Source organism: Theropithecus gelada, chromosome 19 (genome assembly GCF_003255815.1).
Source record: "Theropithecus gelada isolate Dixy chromosome 19, Tgel_1.0, whole genome shotgun sequence".
In the NCBI taxonomy this organism is placed as follows: domain Eukaryota; kingdom Metazoa; phylum Chordata; class Mammalia; order Primates; family Cercopithecidae; genus Theropithecus; species Theropithecus gelada.
In genome coordinates this window covers 2,370,345-2,388,039 of record NC_037687.1, presented here as the reverse complement: position 1 = coordinate 2,388,039, position 17,695 = coordinate 2,370,345, and the positions used below count along the sequence as shown (strand labels likewise).

Below are 17,695 nucleotides of genomic sequence, written 5' to 3'. Positions count from 1 at the left end.
GGTCTCGAACTCCTGACCTCGTGATCTGCCCGGCTTGGCCTCCTAAAGTGCTGGGAATACAGGTGTGAGCCACTGCACCTGGCTATTTTTTTTTATTTTTATTTTTAGAAATGGGGTCTTGCTATGTTGCCCAGGCTAGTCTCAAACTCCTGGGCTCAAACGATCCTCCCACCTCGGCCTCCCAAAGTGCTGGCATTACAGGCGTGAGCAAACCACTATACCTGGCCTGGCTTTTATTTTATTTATTATTTCTCCTTTCTTCAGCCTTTTCTGCTTATAATGCAGAGTGCCCATTCTCTCTGCTCAGCTCGTTTGAGTGCCTATTTCATAGATTGAATGCTGTCCCATTCATGAATTGCTAATAAGAGCCAATGAGATCATTAAACTCAATTTGTTGAAATTCATGCTCCTTGATAGCCTTCTGGACATTTTATATCAGTAGCATTGTACACTATGTGGCTTTTTTTTTTTTTTTGCTTTTTTTTTTTTTTTTTTGAGACAGTTTCCCATTGTTGCCCAGGCTGGAGTGCAGTGCCACGATCTTGGCTCACTGCAACCTCCACCTCCCAAGTTCAAGCGATTCTCCTGCCTCAGCCTCCCCAGTAGCTAGGATTACAGGCGTGCGCCTCCATAGTAGAGATGGTGGGGGTCTCCCTATGTGGCCCAGGCTGTTCTCGAACTCCTGACCTCAAGTGATCCACCGGCCTTGGCCTCCCAAAGTGCTGGGATTACAGGCGTGAGCCACCACGCCCGGCCCTATAGGGCCTTTTGTGTCTGGTTCTTTGAGCACGTTTTGAGGTTCTCTAAGTGTGGAAACAGGCACTAAAAAGGAACTCAATGCTGTTTCCTCGTGGCGGAGCTGGGAGTTTGCAGCCAGGCGGTCTGTCTCTGGAGTCAGCGTCTCTGCGAAGCGGGAGGGGGGCAGAGACTTCAACTTCCGGCGTGCCCCGCGCGCGCCCGGTGGCCGGACTACCAGTCCCAGGCTGCCCCGCGGCGGCGGGCGGCGGGCGCGGCGCGGCGCGGCGCCATCTTGCAGCCGGCGGCGCGGATTGAATGAGCCCGCCGAGCCCGGGCCGCCGTCGGGAGCAGCGCAGGCCGCGAGCCGCCGCCACCATGGCCACGCCGCTGCCCGGCCGCGCGGGCGGACCAGCCACGCCGCTGTCGCCCACGCGCCTGTCGCGGCTGCAGGAGAAGGAGGAGCTGCGCGAGCTCAACGACCGCCTGGCTCACTACATCGACCGCGTCCGCGCGCTGGAGCTGGAGAACGACCGGCTCCTGCTCAAGATCTCAGAGAAGGAGGAGGTGACCACGCGCGAGGTGGGCGCCGGGGCTTAGGGGTCGGGCGGGGGTGCAGCCGGCAGGCCCCGCCCACCGCGGAGCGCGCGATCTCGGGGACCCTGGGCGGGGGTGCAGACGGGAACGGGCCCCGGCTTCGGAGGTTTCCGCGGGGTTTCGGGGGGCCCCTGAGTGAGGGGTGCAGCTCGGCCAGGTCCCTCCCACCTCGGGGTGCGCGATCGCTGGGACCCTGGGTGCAGACAGGAACGGGCCCGGCTCTCGAGGGTGTCCGGGGGGTTTCGAGGGGCCCCAGAGTGAGCGGTCCAGTTCGTCCAGGCCCCGCCCACCGCGGGGTGCGTGATCGCGGGGACCCTGGGCGGGGGTGCAGACGGGGACAGGCTCCGGCTCAGGGGTCTCCAGGAGGTTTGGGGGCTCCTGAGTGAGGGGTGCTACTCGGCTAGGCCCAGCCCACCGCGGGGCTCCCAGTCGCGGGGAACCCTGAGCTGGGATGCGGACGGGGACAGTCCGGCCTCGGGGATCTCCGCCGCGTTTCGGAGAGTGCCTCCTGAGCGAAGGGTGCTACTCGGCCAGGCCCCGCCCACCGCGGGGCGCGCGATCGCGGGGACTCTGAACGACTCCCGGCTCGGGGTCTCCAGGGGGTTTGGGGGGCTCCTGAATGAAGGGTGCAGGCCCTGCCCACCGCGGGGTGCGCCATCGCGGGGACCCTGGGGAGGGGTGCAGACCGGGACAGGTCCCTGCTTGGGGGTCTCCAGGGGGTTTCGAGGGGTCCTTAAGTGAGGGGTGCAGCTCGGCCAGGCCCAGCCCACCGCGGGGTACACGATCACGGAGGACCCTGAGCAGAAGTGGGGACGACCCGGCCTCGGGGATCTCCAGGAGGAGACCCTGAGTGAGGGGTGCCGCCTGGGCAGAGCCTGCTCACCGCAGTTTCCTAGATCTTGGGGGACCCCATGGGAGGGGTGCAGATGGGAATGGCCCATTCTCTCAGGGGCCCCCAGGAGTTTCCAGGGCATTGAGGGAGAAGTGCAGACCAGGAATGCCCCACCTATGGAGGGGGTCCCAGGAGATCTTCCGTGTCCTGAGTGAAGGCTGCAGAGGCGCCTCCAGCTAGCTCTGGGGACCCTTCTGTGAGAGGTGTGTTCTGGGGCCATGAGGGTTGCAGACTAGGGCTCCCCACCAAAGAGAGGTCCTGGGGATCTGGGGGCTCCCTGAGTATTGGGCTGCAGCCCACCATGTGCCTCATCCCTCAGAGGATTCCAAGGAGACTTGGTGGACCCCCGCCAACTGAGGGGGTGTGAGTGGGAGTCTCCGGGGATGAAGCTGGGTGTTGGGGCATCTGGGGGGGAACGGGGGTGGTCTCTGGGCTCCGAGGAGACTGGGGGGCCCAGGCCCTCTGAGGAGGCCCATGATGGGGTGTGGGGGGGTCTTCCTGGAGTCTCTGGGGTGAGTCACGTGGTCTCAGTTCTCCCTGGAGCTTTAGTGAGTTCCCTGATGAATCCAGGAGAGATTGGTGACTGGGGTGGGAATTAGGCCCCTCATCTCTCACCCGGGCGGGGGGTGGGGGGTAGGGGGCCAAGGGAGAGCTTCTGATACCTTGGAGTCCCATGGGAAATTTCGCAGGCCCTTATCTGTGCCCTGGGGTCACTGGTGGCCTGGCAGGTTCTGACCCCAAGGGAATATGAAGGAAGTGGGAGAGCTGGGGTCTTGGGTCCAGAGGAAAGTGTTGAGGTTCTGAATGGACCCCGAGGCTTCAGTGCGGACTGAAGGAGAAAGGGCTGGAAAGTCTGCCCATCAAGGGGGCGTGAGGTCAGGGTGTCTTGGGGTCTGGGTGCCATCTGTCCTGCTCCCCAGCCTAACCCTGGGGAGGCTGTTTGTCCCTCCCGCTGGCCATGCCCAATTCAAGGACAGGACTCCAGAACGGATGGCAGGCAGGAGCACCCACTTGATTCCTGCCATGGATTGGGGTCCTGGGGTCCCCAGGTCCCAGCGTCCTGTTGGGAGAGCCAGGTGCTGAAGTCGGGATTTGCAGCTCCCAGCCCCCACTCGCCCATCTGGAGATCAGAGGACCTGGTGGGCTTCTGGGAGAAGAGCTGCTTGTTGAGGGGGTCAGGTCGTTTCTGGGAGCCACTTACCCTCTGTGTGACCTTGGGCTAGTCACTTGCCCTCTCTGAGTCTCAGTGCCCTCGCCTTTGGAATGGGCATAGTTATAATACTCAGCTCTTGTGTGTGGGGCCACAGCAGGTTAGCTTTTGTTTAGTGGCTCCCTGTGGGTTCTGCTGTCACAGTGCCCTGGGGACAGGGAACCTGAAAGAATGTAGCTGGTGCCTTCAGGGAGGTAGAAGGAAGATCAGTGCTTGGTGGCGTCCCCTGCTGTTCTTTTTTTCCTTTTTTTTTTTTTGAGTTGGAGTCTCGCTCTGTCGTCCAGGCTGGAGTGCAGTGGTGTGATCTTAGCTCCCTGCACCCTCTGCCTCCCGGGTTCAAGCAATTCTCCTGTCCCCACCTCCTGAGTAGCTGGGATTACAGGTGTGCGCCACCACGCCTGGCTCATTTTTGTACTTTTAGTAGAGACAGGGTTTGGCCATGTTGGCTAGGCTGATCTCAAACTCCTGGCCTCAGGTGGTCCACCTGCCTCGACCTCCCAAAGTACTGGGATTACAGGTGTGAGCCGCTGTGCCCGGCCAGTCCCCTGCTTTTCAATTAGTGTGGCTTTGGGCAGGCCCCGGTGTCTCTTGGAGCCTCCATCTTGCCATCTGTCCAGTGGGGACAGAATTGTCCCAACGTCGAGGCCGCCTGCTGGACCCGTGGCGTGCGGGGTTAGAGCTGGCTTCTTGTCTTCGGGCCTCTGTTGTCCCACCTGCCAATGGGATGAACAGCTGCAGGGAGCTTTGAGGGTGCAGGGCCTCATGAGTGCTGGGGAGGTACCAGCCCCAGCCCCACTGGATGCCCTGTTGGACCGCCCTGTGCTCTAGAGGGAGCCTGGCCCCGCCACCTCTCGGGGCCCCAGCAGCGTCCTTTACAACTCAGTTCACTCAGGCAGGGTGAAATGCGGGTCTGACTCGGCTGAAGGCAGCCATTCAGCAGATGACACACTGGCCCCCCCGTGAGCCCTGTCACCCAGCCGTGTCTGCAGGGCATGTGGCAGGGGACAGCTGGGAGTTCCGCCTGGGACTGGTGGGCCAGGAACCCGGCTAGTGGGGAGCAGAGCTGGAAACCTGCTGGGGTAGGGGCCGCTAGTAGGGAGGCGTCACATGGAGGGAGTGACCCGGAATAGCTGGGGTCTTTCTAGACACAGGTGGGCCAGGTGGGGTTCAGAAAGCAGCCTCTGGCTCAGGCTGGCAGGATGGGGGGCAGGGGAGGGAGCTCCGGCGAGGAGGGACCTGGGGTGTCGGGCCTCAGAGCATGCAGGTCACCTGGACAGCAGGGCCTCTCTCACCTGGCCAGGTTCTGCCCCCAGGGGACTCTTGGCCAAGGCTGGGCCTGCCTTTGGTTGTCACATTGGGAGAGAGACATCATTGGCATAGAGTGGGTGGAGGCTGGGGTGCTCCTCAGCCCCCTGAAAAGCGAATTACCTAACCCTAACCCTAACCCCATGAGGATGACCCAGCCTCCATGAGGATAACGCAACCCCCACGAGAATGGCCAGGCCGAGGAGCCATGCCCAGGCATGAGGGACTCAGTTCAGATTTTTTCAGGCTCATAACACGACTCACAGCATCCTGGTGCGTGGCGTCCCCCAAGGTCCTCACACACACGTTTCTCAGTTTTCTGAGACGGAATCTCACTCTGTCGCCCAGGCTGGAGTGCAGCAGCGTGATCTCAGCTCACTGCAACCTCTGCCTCCTGGGTTCAAGCAGTTCTCCTGCCTCAGCCTCCTGAGTAGCTGGGATTACAGGCGTGCGCCACCACACCTGGCTAAGTTTTATATTTTCAGTAGAGATGAGGTTTCACCGTGTTGGCCAGGATGGTCTGTATCTCTTGACCTTGTGATCTGCCCACCTCAGCCTTCCAAAGTGCTGGGATTACAGGCATGAGCCACTGTGCCTGGCCGTTGTTTTTTTTTTTTTTTCTAGACGGAGTCTTTCTCTGTAACCCAGGCTGGAGTGCAGTGGTGTGATCTTGGCTCACTGGAACCTCTACCTTCTGGGTTCAAGCACTTCTCTTGCCTCAGCCTCCCGAGTAGCTGGGATTACAGGCCTGCACCACCACGCCCGGCTAACTTGCTCACTTCTTTCCTGCCCGCACGAGCTCACCCTTGCACACTCGTACAAAACCAGGCCAAGCATGGGTTCCACATTCCCGTGTGATGCTGGGGGGTGTCTTTTGGCGGTGTGGATGAATCACCATATACAAGCGTTGTTGGGGGGCGTGGGGAAGAGTGGGGTGGGTGCTGGCCAGATGGGTATTTGTTGAATATTTGTTGAAGGAGGATCAGTGGGTGTTGGGGGTGGGGACGGGTGCAGGGAGGCAGCGCCGTGGCCTGGGTCCAGGTGCAGGAGAGGCAGGTACTCCAGGTACTTCCCTGCCAGGCCTTAACGTTCCCGAGGGAGGAGACCTGGCTTCGGTGTCTTCTGCCGTTCCCTGCCCCTGGTGTCCCCTGGCTGCTTAGGGCTGCCAGAGGGGGTCTCGGAGGTGAGCGTGGGGGGTGGAGTCCGCTTTGGAAGAGACCCCAAGCTGGTGTTTGCATTTTCTGCACAGAGCTGTAGCCGGGCCATTTTGTCCCACCGTGGACTCCTCCAGCTGAGTTGTGCCGCTCTGTGTCCGACGGGTCCAGGCAAAGGCCATCTCAGGCTGTCTGAGCCCTGCCAGGCCCACGTGTGTGGACACACTTGGTGGCATCCCTCAAGCCCAGCACTTGCTAGATGCCGTGACACATGGAACAAAAGGCCCAGCCTGTCCCCAGCCCTTTGCAGCGCCTCACAAGCACAGGCAGGCTGGCCTGCCCCGGCACACCTGTTCCACAGGCTCAGAGGTTCTTTGTGAGGTGCCCCGGCCCCTAGACGAGAACTTTCCTCATCATCACAGCATGGCACCCAGGCATGGTCGGCAGACTTTTTCTAAAAAAGGCCAGACACTCTCCATCTAAACCGCTCAGCTCTGCCATAGGGTGAAAGCTGCCTTAGACCATAGGTGAATAAGTGGGTGCAGCTGTGTGTCAATAAAACTTTATTTATACGCATGGAACTGTGAAGTGCATAGAATCGGCCTGTGTCACAAAGTATCTTCATCTTTTTCCCCTTTATTGTTTTTGTTTTTGAGACAGACTCTTGCTCTGTTGTCCAGGCTGGAGTTCAGTGGCACAATCTCGGCTTACTGCAACCTCCGCCTCCCGGATTAAAGCGATTCTCGTGCCTCAGCCTCCCCAGTAGCTGGGATCACAGGTTTGCACTGCTATGTCTGGCTAATTTTTGTATTTTTAGCAGAGATGCGGTTTCACCATGCTGGTCAGGCTGGTCTCGAACTCCTGACCTCAGGTGATCTGAGCCACCTCTCCTGGCCACCCCTAGCCATTTAAAAATGTAGAAACCGTCTGGGCGTGGTGGCTCACGCCTGTAATCCCAGCACTTTGGGAGGCTGAGGCAGGCGGATCATGAGGTCGGGAGATTGAAACCATCCTGGCCAGCATGGTGAAACCCCATCTCTACTAAAAATACAAAAATTAGCCGGGCATGGTGGTGGGCACCTGTAGTCCCAGCTACTCGGGTGACAGGAGAATCGCTTGAACCCAGGAGGCGGAGGTTGCAGTGAGCTGAGATCACCCCACTGCACTCCAGCCTGGGAGACAGAGCAAGACTCTGTCTTAAAAAAAAAAAGTTACTTTTTTTGAGACAGAGTCTTGCTCTGTGCTCGCCCAGGCTGGAATGCAATGGTGCAATTTTTGTATTTTTAGTAGAGATGGGGTTTCACCATGTTGACCAGACTGGTCTCAAATTCCTGACCTCAGGTGATCTGCTGGCCTCAGCCTCCCATCATCGTATGCCAGGTGCGGTGGCTAACTCCTGTCATCCCAGCACTTTGGGAAGCTGAGGCGGGCAGATCCATCATGTATTCATACTTCCTCAGTTTCCCCTGCTATCCTTTCCTGCCCCAAGACCCCATCCACTATCTCACGTGACATTTAGTGACCATGTCCCTTTCTCCCAGGTTCCTCCAGGCTGCTAGTTTCCTCCACATTCCTGGTTAGAGATTCTGGTTGGTCCTGAGGGGGCTGGGCAGGTGTGCAGTAGGATGTTCCTCAGTGGGGGTTTGTGTGTTGTTTTTCTCATGGTCACGCTGGGGTGATGGGATGAGTAATGTTTTAATGGAATATATATATATACACACATATATATATATTTTTTGAGATGGAGTTTCACTGTGTTGCCCAGGCTGGCGTGCACTGGCGCGATCCTGGCTCACTGCAACCTCCGCCTCCCAGGTTCAAACTATTCCCCTGCCTCAGCCTCCGGAGTAGCTGGGATGACAGGCACCCGCCACCACACCCGGCTAATTTTGTATTTTTAGTAGAGACGGGGTTTCTCCATGTTCATCAGGCCGGTCTCGAACTCCTGACCTCAGGTGATCTGCCTGCCTCGGCCTCCTGAAGTGCTGGGATGACAGGCCTCTGGGCCACGGCGCCCGGCCATATGTATATGTTTTTTTGAGACAGAGTCTCTGTGTCGCCCAGGCTGCAGCGTAGTGGCGTGATCTCAGCTCACTGCAACGTCCGTCTCCCGGGTTCATGCCATTCTCCTGCCTCAGCCTCCTGAGTACCTGGGACTACAGGCGCCTGCCACCACACCTGGCTAATTTTTTTGTGTGTTTTTGGTAGACACGGGGTTTCACCGTGTTAGCCAGGATGGTCTCGATCTCCTGACCTCGTGATCTGCCCGCCTCGGCCTCCCAAAGTGCTGGAATTACAGGCGTGAGTCACCGCGCCCAGCACCGTGTGTAGTTTTCAAACATGCATGGAAGTGAATTTCATTTCTTCTGGGTCCACACCCAGGAGTGGAGTTACCGGGTCACGGGGTGGCTCTGTGACTCTTGGGGGAGCCCCTGGGCTGTTTTCTGTAGGGCTGCCTCAGCTCAGGTTCCTGCTGCTGTCTGTGAGGTTCCGATTTCTCTGTGTACTGCCCGCACCTGCGACCGTCTGTCTTCTTGACGGACGCCCTGGCAGGTGTGAAGTGGCATCTCACTGCGGTTTGCTTCCACATATGTTTAAACTCATTGAGTGCATGGGCCTGTGGGAGGAGGGGAGGCAGGAAGGCCACGAGAAGCCTGAGCCGTGCCCCCAGCTGGCGCGTGCAGAGGCCAGGCAGGTGGCGGCTGTGGTTGCAGCAGGATTAGTAGCAAGTGAAGAGGTCGCCTTCCCGGGCACCGCGTGTGCCTCAAGTTCGCCCGGCGGCCCTCGGGAGGGGCGGGTTTGGGGGCTTTCTTTAGCCGGGAGGCCCAGAGGGTGTTCAAGTCACTTCTGCCCGCCCTGGTGACCCCCGGCTCTCCAGCCCCTCGCCGCATCCTTGCTGGCTGGGCCGGGTCTCCGTGGGGAAATGTGGGGGTGGCTGGTGGGGTGGGGAGCTGGTGTGGGGGGAGCTGGGGACTGCAGATCCCTGTGATTGAGGGGTGGAAGGTGGGGGCCGCTGGTGGGGGGGCCGCTGGTTGAGGGGAAGCTGGTGAGGGGGGGAGCTGGTGCGGGGGGAGCTGGTGGCGGGGGGGAGCTGATGGAGGGGGAGCTGGTGGGGAGTGCTGGGGGCTCTGACTGCAGATCCCTGTGATTGAGCGGTGGGAGCTTCTGTCTGGGAGCCTCTGAGCCACCACATTGGCAGCTGGCCTGTCGGGGGGGACACGGCAGGGGGAGGCCAGATGCTCCTCCCTCCATCCCAGGGAGCAGCCCAGCCTGAGCCTGGGCCATGTGCCTGTGTGCAAGGTGGGGGCATAGAGGTGCACGGGCTGGCCCCCAGTTGGCAGAAGTGGGGGATCTTGGGCCCAGCGGGGTCTGAGAGGGGGTCTCCAGGTTGCAGAGACTGGTTGGGGGGCGGGTCTTGGGCCCAGCAGGGTCTGGGAGGGAGCCCCGGGTTGCAGAGGCCTGGGGGGAGTCTCAGGGGCCCAGAGAGGTCTGGAAGGGGACCCCAGGTTGCAGAGGCTAGTGGGGGCAGGGGGCTCTCGGGCCTAGCAGGCCTGGGAGGGGGCCCTGGCTTGCAGAAGTGGAGGGTCTCAGGGGCCCAGCGGGGTCTGGGAGGGCCCCGGGTTGCTGTCATCACCAGTTGTCCGAGAGTGATCAGCTCAGTGTCCACGTGCCCAGCGGGAGAGATCCTTGATTAAATGTCCCACCAATTTTCTGGTTCTGAAACCAAGAGTGTGAAAAATGCACCTAATGGCCAGGCATCATGTCGCTATGAGAGCAGCCAAAGGGCTGCGTGTCTGGGTATGGCCAGTCCTCCGGGGAAGGGGACAGGCTCCATCCAGCTGCTGTGCTGGTCCAGGCTGTCCCCAGGCTGCCATCCTCTCGCTCTGCGTGCCAGTCCCCGGGAATCTGAGCGGGGCCAGTGACCGGGCCCCCAGGCTGCTGCAGTCCAAGGGGAAGGGTACCTCCTCACTTCACCCTGTCCTGGGTCTCCCCAGGTGAGTGGCATCAAGGCGCTGTACGAGTCAGAGCTGGCCGACGCCCGGAGAGTCCTGGATGAGACAGCTCGAGAGCGCGCCCGGCTGCAGATAGAGATTGGGAAGCTGAGGGCAGAATTGGACGAGGTCAACAAGAGGTGAGTGGTCATGGCTGGGCACGACGTCACCCTGATCCCGGCACCACGGGGTGGACGGGGGCGGGTGGGCAGGGGACTTCTCCATCCGACGCCCTCCCTCCGCCTGGGCTGGTGCTGCTCCCGTGGAGAGCTGGCTTCCCTTCGCCAACAGGAGACCCTCCAGGTTGGCCCAGGGACCACTGCCCGCCTGCCCGGGGCCTGGGGCTCCAGAAGGGACCATTTGCGCCTGATGGGGGCCAGGAGCTGGGGACCCTGGGGCCAGGCACGAATGAGGACAGGCTGCCCACTCTCAGCACATCCCACACAGCACAGGTGCACCCCGGGACCTGCTCGGGCAGCGGCTCTGAGCTGTCTGCCTTCAGCACCCACCGTGCTGGTTCATTAGTGGGGCCATGCAGGCTCTGGCATGATTAGAGCTTGGACAGGGGTGCACGGAGCTCTGAAATGTCAGAACTGCACCGTGCAGGCGGGACAGAGCTGCTGCTGGCCCTGTACCAGGCACCTCTCAACTGTTCACTTTAAGAAGTTGAAATTTACAGGATGTGAATTTCACCTCAAATTAAAACATTAAAAAAAGAAAATGCTACACAGTGCCCGCCCTAGGTGTTGAGGAATTCCCAGTTCACAATCTCCGGAGCAGTGCGTGGCGTCTGCAGTGAGGCCCATCTTTTCCTTTTCATTGAGACAGGGTCTCTGTTGCCTAGGCTGGAGTTCAGTGGCACAATCACAGCTCACTGCAGCCTCGAACCCCCAGGCTCAGGTGATCCTTCTGCCTCAGCCCCGCCCCGGGTACCTGGGACCACAGGAAGGCACCACTGCACCCAGCTAATTTTTTTATTTTTTATTATTTATTTATTTTTGAGACATAGGCTTGTTCTGTCACCCAGGCTGGAGTGCAGTGGTGCGATCTCAGCTCAGTGCAACCTCCAGCTCCCAAATTCAAATGATTCTCCTGCCTCAGCCTCCTGAGTAGCTGGAGGCTAACAGCACCATGCCCGGCTACTTTTTTTTACCATGTTGGCCAGGCTGGTCTCAAATTCCTGGACTTAAGTGATACACCCGCCTCAGCCTTCTAAAGTGCTGGGATTACAGGTGTGAACCACTGTACCTGGCCTGATTTTTTAATTATTTGTAGAGATGAGGTCTCGCTATGTTGCTCAAGCTGGTCTTGAACTCACGGGCTAGATCCTCCCACCTCGGCCTCCCAAAGCGCTTGCTATAGGTATGAGCCACTGGGCCAAGCCTAGTGTTTTTCTTATCCTAACAAATTTATCTCCAAAACCCCACAATGAGAGAAACACAAGGAGCAGCGTGCAGGACCTGACAAGCCAGAGCCTGCCACGAAACCCCGGGTACACAGCTGAAGATTCTAACTCAGCGCCTGGTGCTCTTAGGAACCGGGTCTGAGCCCTGGTAGCCAGCACCCTGCCTTCTGGGCATGCCCTGCAGTCCTGCAGAACCCTGTGGTTTAGACCGAGTTATTGAGGAGATTCCCAGATACCCTGATCTCTGCTCCAGTCCTCTGAGCTGGTCTGCAGCCTGCCTCTTCCACCTCACCCCTGGGCCTTTGTGCTGCTGTTCGCCTGCCTGGAAGGCTGTTTCAGCAGCGGTGGCCCTGGCTCCTCCAGCGCTGCTCCTTCAGGTCTCTGCCCCCAGGGTTGTCTCCCAGCCCCGCTCCAGCCCTGCCCACAGGCAGCCTCCCATCTGGTGGGCAGCCTGTGTCGCTGGTGCCTCCCCCTGCAAGGACATCCCGCAGTGTAAGGCAAGGGTTCTAGACGCACCTCTGGTGTGAGAGCGGTGCCTTCCACACAGCGGGCACTCGGTCAGGATTTGCCCAACAGACTCCAGCTCCCCCCAGACCCCTGCAAAAATCCCCTCCAGGGCCGCGGGGCTCGCCGCCCGCTGAGCAGAAGGGCCTGGCCTGGGTGGCATGTGCTTAGAGATACGGGATCTGCATCCCAGGCCCTGCTGGAGATCTGCTCCATGCGGGGAAGTAGAGCTGAGTGTCCCTGAGGGCTGCCGATGGGGGCGCGTCAGCTTTGTGGCCGAAGTCTCTGGCCTTCATACCTCTCAAACGCAAGCAGATGCCACATCTCCAGTGTGGAGAGCCCTGGCTTCACCAGGTCCAGCGCCAGAGCGGCTGGCAGCCCTGCCCCTGGCGGGACACAACAGGAGCCAGACCTGGGGTTCAGTGCACCTGGCACGGATGCTTTTACCTGGCAGGTGGCCTTAGACCTGGTTGTCTGACCCCCGACCAGGGACCCCTCACAGGAGAGGCTGTTTACACACGGGCTGCCCTGTAGCTCGCGTCTGACCCATGTCCGGCGTTTGCCTGCCTGACCATTGCTCTGGCACTGGGATCCCAGCCTAGGGCAGCTCCTGGTTCTTCTGACAGAAGGTGCAAATTCAGCACAGCGATAGGAAACAAGTTTGAGGATTTATTACAGATCCTGGGCAGGGAGGGCACTGTGAGCTGGGAGGGCAGCCCTCCCTTCCTGGGTCACACAAGGAAGGAAGGAAGAGTCCCACAGAGAGTGAGAGCTTGGCAGCTAGTGGGAGAGAGAGAGATGGGTGGATGATGGATGGATGGAAGGATGGATGATGGGTAGATGGATAGATGGATAGACAGTGATAGATACAGCAATAGATAGATATAGCTATTTGTAAGGCTGGGCGTGGTGGCTCACGCCTGTCATCCCAGCACTTTGGGAGGCCAAGGCAGGTGGATCACCTGAGGTCGGGAGTTCAAGACCAACCTGACCAACATGGAGAAACCCCGTCTCTACTAAAAATACAAAATTAGCTGGGCGTGCTGGCACATGCCTGTAATCTCAGCTACTTGGGAGGCTGAGGCAGGAGAATTGCTTGAACCCAGGAGGCAGAGGTTGGGGTGTGCCAAGATTGTGCCATTGCACTCCAGCCTGGGCAACAAGAGTGAAACTCCGTCTCAAAAAAATAAAAAAGAAAGAAAGAGAGAAAGATACAGCTATCTGTAGATTGATATATATGCACATAGATAATATAGATAAATACAGTTGTTGATGGAGATACAGTTAGACAGGTGGTCACTTTCAGTTCTTGGGCAAATGCCTAGGTGGTCTTTTGAAGGGCACGGGGGGGCCGAGCACGGTGGCTCACGCCTGTAATCCCAGCACTTTGGGAGGCCGAGGCGGGTAGATCACCTGAGGTCAGGAGTTCGAGACCAGCCTGGGCAACATGGAGAAACCCCATCTCTACTAAAAATATAAAATTAACCGAGCCTGGTGGCTCATGCCTGTAATCCCAGCTACTTGGGAGACTGAGGCAGGATAATCGTTTGAACCTGGGGGGCAGAGGTTGCAGTGAGCTGAGATCACACCAGGCTCCAGCCTGGGCAACAAGAGCGAAACTCCAACTCAAAAAAAAAGAAAGAAAGGCTCTAGGGAGAGTCGGGAACACAGCATTCTGCTGGGTGGGAGAGGTCCCTGTCGCTTCTGACCTCTGGCCACGGGCTCCAGCCGCCGGGATGTGGATGTTCTTTTCATGTCCAGCCAGCAGCCTTTGCTGTGGTATTCCAGATACACCCAGTTGTCCCCATCCTGGGGTGATTCTGTCCCCAGGGGACACTGGGTGATTCCTGGGGACATTTGTGGTTGTCAAAACTGGGCAGCGAGAGGCTTCTGGTCTGAAGTGGGTGGAGGCCAGGGACAGGGCTCAGCACCCTGCAGTGCCCAGGACCGCCCCAAATGTCAGCACTTCTGACGCTGAGAAACCGTGGGTGTCCTCACTGTTGCTTGGGAGATATAGTTAGTTCCCTGTGGGGAGGGGTGGCTCACACCTGTAATCCCAGCACTTTGGGAGGCTGAGACAGGAGGATTCCTTGAGGCCAGGAGTTTGAGACCAGCCTGTGCAAACAAGTGAACCCCTGTCTCTTTTAAAAAAAAAAAAAAAAAAAAAAGCCTAAAATCCACACTGGTAGTATTTGTGTGTTTAAAAAGCCTGAGTATTTGCTATCTTAAATATCTAATGCTGGAGCTAATTTGGTTTAGTGGAAGACCAGGTAAGCCTGCTTCAGACAGCTCAAGTTTACAAACAAGGCCGACTCTTCAAAGCCCAGGGTCTTCCTTTGTAACATTAATAGAGGATGCATTAATTTCTTCCCAAGTGGTCCTCCTGGGTCCAGAATGGGCAGGAGAGGCTGGAAAAGCCCACACCTCCAGGGTGGTTCCAAGCACTGGTGGCTGTCACTTGCTGGACTCCTGACAGTGCAGGGCAGACGATGAGGGCACGTGTGCCTTTGCCTGGGTGCGTGGGGCTGCGTCGTCTGTGGGACGGGAAGGTCTGGGGCTCGGAAGCTCCGGTGACCTTGTCCTTGGGCTTGCCTGACGCCCCCTGAGGTGCTCCCTGCGGCCCCATGGACCTTGCCCCTCCCCGCTCACTTGCCCTCTTGACTTTCAGCGCCAAGAAGAGGGAGGGAGAGCTCACGGTGGCCCAGGGCCGTGTGAAGGACCTGGAGTCCCTGTTCCACCGGAGCGAGGTGGAGCTGGCAGCTGCCCTCAGCGACAAGCGCGGCCTGGAGAGTGACGTGGCCGAGCTGCGGGCCCAGCTGGCCAAGGTAGGTGCCAGGGGCCACGGGACGCCCCAGCAGGGCGTTTGCAGCAGACACGTTGTCACACCGGCTCGCTGTCCTGTGTCTCCCAGGCCGAGGACGGTCATGCAGTGGCCAAAAAGCAGCTGGAGAAAGAGACGCTGATGCGTGTGGACCTGGAGAACCGCTGCCAGAGCCTGCAGGAGGAGCTGGACTTCCGGAAGAGTGTGTTCGAGGAGGTGAGTGAGCGGCCTGGCCTCCAGCCTGGCACAGCAGAAGCGCAAAGTCCACCCTCACGGCTCCAGGGAGGCTCCTTCCTGCCTCTCAGGGCGCCCTTGGCTTCGACTGCATCTCCCCAGTGCCTGCCTCTGTCTTCCCACGCTGCCTCCCCTCTGTGTCCATACTCTGTATCCTGCAAGGACACTTGTCATTGGACTTGGGCCTGCCTGGATCATCCATAGTGACCTAATGGCATCTGCAAAGACCCCATTTCCGAATAAGGTCCATTCACAGCTGCTGGGGATGGGGACGTGGGCACATCTTTTTTTTTTTTTTGAGACGGAGTTTTGCTCTGTCACCCATGCTGGAATGTGGTGGCACGATCTTGGCTCACTGCAACCTCCACCTCCCAGGTTCAAGCAATTCTCCTGCTGGATTACAGGCGTGCACCACCATGCCCAGGTAATTTTTGTATTTTTAGTAGAGACAGGGTTTCACCAGGTTGGCCAGGCTGGTCTCGAACTCCTGGCCTCAGGTGATTCATCCGCCTCGGCCTCCCAAAGTGCTGGGATTCCCGGCGTGAGTCACCGTGCCCAGCCAGAACTCTTCAGTGTCAAGGAAGGTCTCCTTTGATTTCTTGCCTTTCTAAAAGCTTGGCGTTCCCACCCTGAGAGCAGAACCCCAGCTGCCTGGGATCCTAACCGCTAGACCATGAGGCAGGCGTCAGGTGCATCTTCTGGGGGCCACTGTCCAGCCTCCCACAGGGCCTCCTTGTCCAAAGTGAGGGTGGGGCCTGCGCTCCCCACCCAGCCTCCTTCCTGGGGCCTCTGCCTCCAGGGGCTCGGAGAGGGGAGTGGGGAGACAAGGCGTCGTCGGCCTGTGTCCCTCACAACCAATTGTGATGTCACAGTGCAGGGTGGAATGCCGGGGCTGGCCGGGCCCACACTCACTGCCCAGGGAGAGCTGCTGACTGCTGGTGGAGGGATGTCCAGGCTGCTCAGGAGCCGTGCCCCGCTCCGGCCAGGCCCAGAGCGTGCGAGGGCCCCCACAGGAGCCAGAGGGGAGGCCGCCAGGGCAGTTGTGAGGGGGTCTATGGAGGAACCTGTGAGAGAGCCCGTGAAGAGACTCATGAGGGCTTCTGTGCGGGGGCGCAGGAACATGCCCCAGGTAGAGCCCACAGGGCACCTGGGAAGAGACCCACGAAGGCTGTGCAGGGGCTGGGAAGAGACCCCCGCGGAGCCCTCACAGGGAGCTGCGGTAGGGAGCCTGACGCAGGCCTGTGCAGCCCACAGGGTGCGGAGTCCTGGAGAGGGCAGCCGTGGAGGTGGGTGGGTGGCTGTGGGGGTGGGTGCGCAGCTCGCAGAGCTCTGCTTGGCTGGGCCACCCACCTCGCTGACTGCAAAGGTAGCCAACTTCCTTCAGAAGCGTTTCTGCTATTTTTTTGTTTGTTTTGAGATGGAGTCTTGCTTTTGCCCACGCTGGGCTTAGCCTCCCAAGTAGCTGGGATTATAGAGTAGCTGGGATTGTAGGTGAGCGCCACCACACCTAGCTAATTTTTTTTCTTTTTTTGTTTTGAGTCTTGCTCTGTCACCCAGGCTGGAGTACGGTGGCACCAACTCAGCTCACTGCAACCTCTGCCTCCCGGGTTCAAGCGATTCTCCTGCCTCAGCCTCCTGAGTAGCTGGGATTATAGGTGCGCATCACCACACCCAGCTAATTTTTGTATTTTTAGTAGAGACAGGGTTTCACCATGTTTGTCAGCTGGTCTTGAACTCCTGACCTTGTGATCCGCCTGCATCGGCCTCCCAAAGTGCTGGGATTACAGGCATGAGCCACTGAGCCTGGTGTATTTTTTGTATTTTTAATAGAGATGGGGTTTCACCATGTTGGCCAGGCTGGTCTTGAGCTCCTGACCTCGTGATCTGCCCACCTCAGCCTCCCAGAGTGCTGGGATTACAGGCGTGAGCCACCGCACCCAGCCTCTGCTGTTTTTATAAACCAGTCCCGTGGTGATAAGTGACATGGTTTCTGTCGCGGAGTAGGGGGAGCTGGGAAGAGGAGGAAGGGGCCGTTTCCTTCCTGAGAGCCATATGAGCTCCAGTTGGTGCCTCCGCCCTGGTGTGACCCCGCCCTGTGTCGAGACAGCTGCCCTGTGGCTCCCCTGCCTTGTGGCCCGGGCATCCCATCACTGTCAGGGCCGGGTCTGCTGCCCCCCTGTAATTTGGGCCCTGAGGTGCGAACATCAGTAATTCACTTTCTTTGTTTTGATTTTTGTTTGTTTTGAGATGGAGTCTTGCTTTGTCGCCCAGGCTGAAGTGCAGTGGCGTGATCTCAGCTCACTGCAACCTCCACCTCCAGGGTTCAAGTAATTCTCTTCCCTCAGCCTCTAGAGTAACTGGGATTACAGGCGCCCGCTACCACCACACCTGGCTGTTTTGTATTTTTAGTAGAGATGGGGTTTCTCCGTGTTGGCCAGGTTGGTCTGAAACTCCTGACCTCAGGTGATCCGCCTACCTCGAACTCCCAAAAGTGCTGGGATTACAGGTGTGAGCCACCACGCCTGGCCCGCTTTCTTCAATAATGGCTTTTATGAGAGATTAATTTTTTTTTTTTTTTTTTGAGAGACATGGTCTCCCTCTGTTGCCCAGGTTGGAGTGCAGTGATGCGATCTTGGCTCACTGCAACCTCCCAAGTTCAAACGATTCTCTTGTCTCAGCCTCCCGAGTAGCTGGGACTACAGGCGCCCGCCACAACACCCGGCTATTTTAAGTCCACCTTTTTAAAGTGTACAGTTCAGCATTGGCAGGATCTCCACAGGGTTTTGTAACCATCACCTCTAATTCTAGAACATTCCATCACCCAAAAAGAACCCCCCCCCCCCCCC

General features: G+C 58.5%; 1 protein-coding gene across 1 annotated transcript in view; it reads left to right on the top strand.

Annotated features, from left to right (window-relative positions):
• The first annotated feature begins 1,018 nt into the window (after positions 1–1,018).
• The window catches only part of LMNB2 (lamin B2), a 23,327-nt gene continuing 6,650 nt past the window's right edge, over positions 1,019–17,695 (top strand). Inside the window, exons 1-4 of the mRNA XM_025366285.1 lie at positions 1,019–1,317; positions 9,889–10,025; positions 14,463–14,619; positions 14,706–14,831. Coding sequence (XP_025222070.1) covers positions 1,054–1,317; positions 9,889–10,025; positions 14,463–14,619; positions 14,706–14,831 — 684 coding nt within the window. The 5' untranslated portion in view covers positions 1,019–1,053. The remainder of the gene's footprint in view (positions 1,318–9,888; positions 10,026–14,462; positions 14,620–14,705; positions 14,832–17,695) is intronic.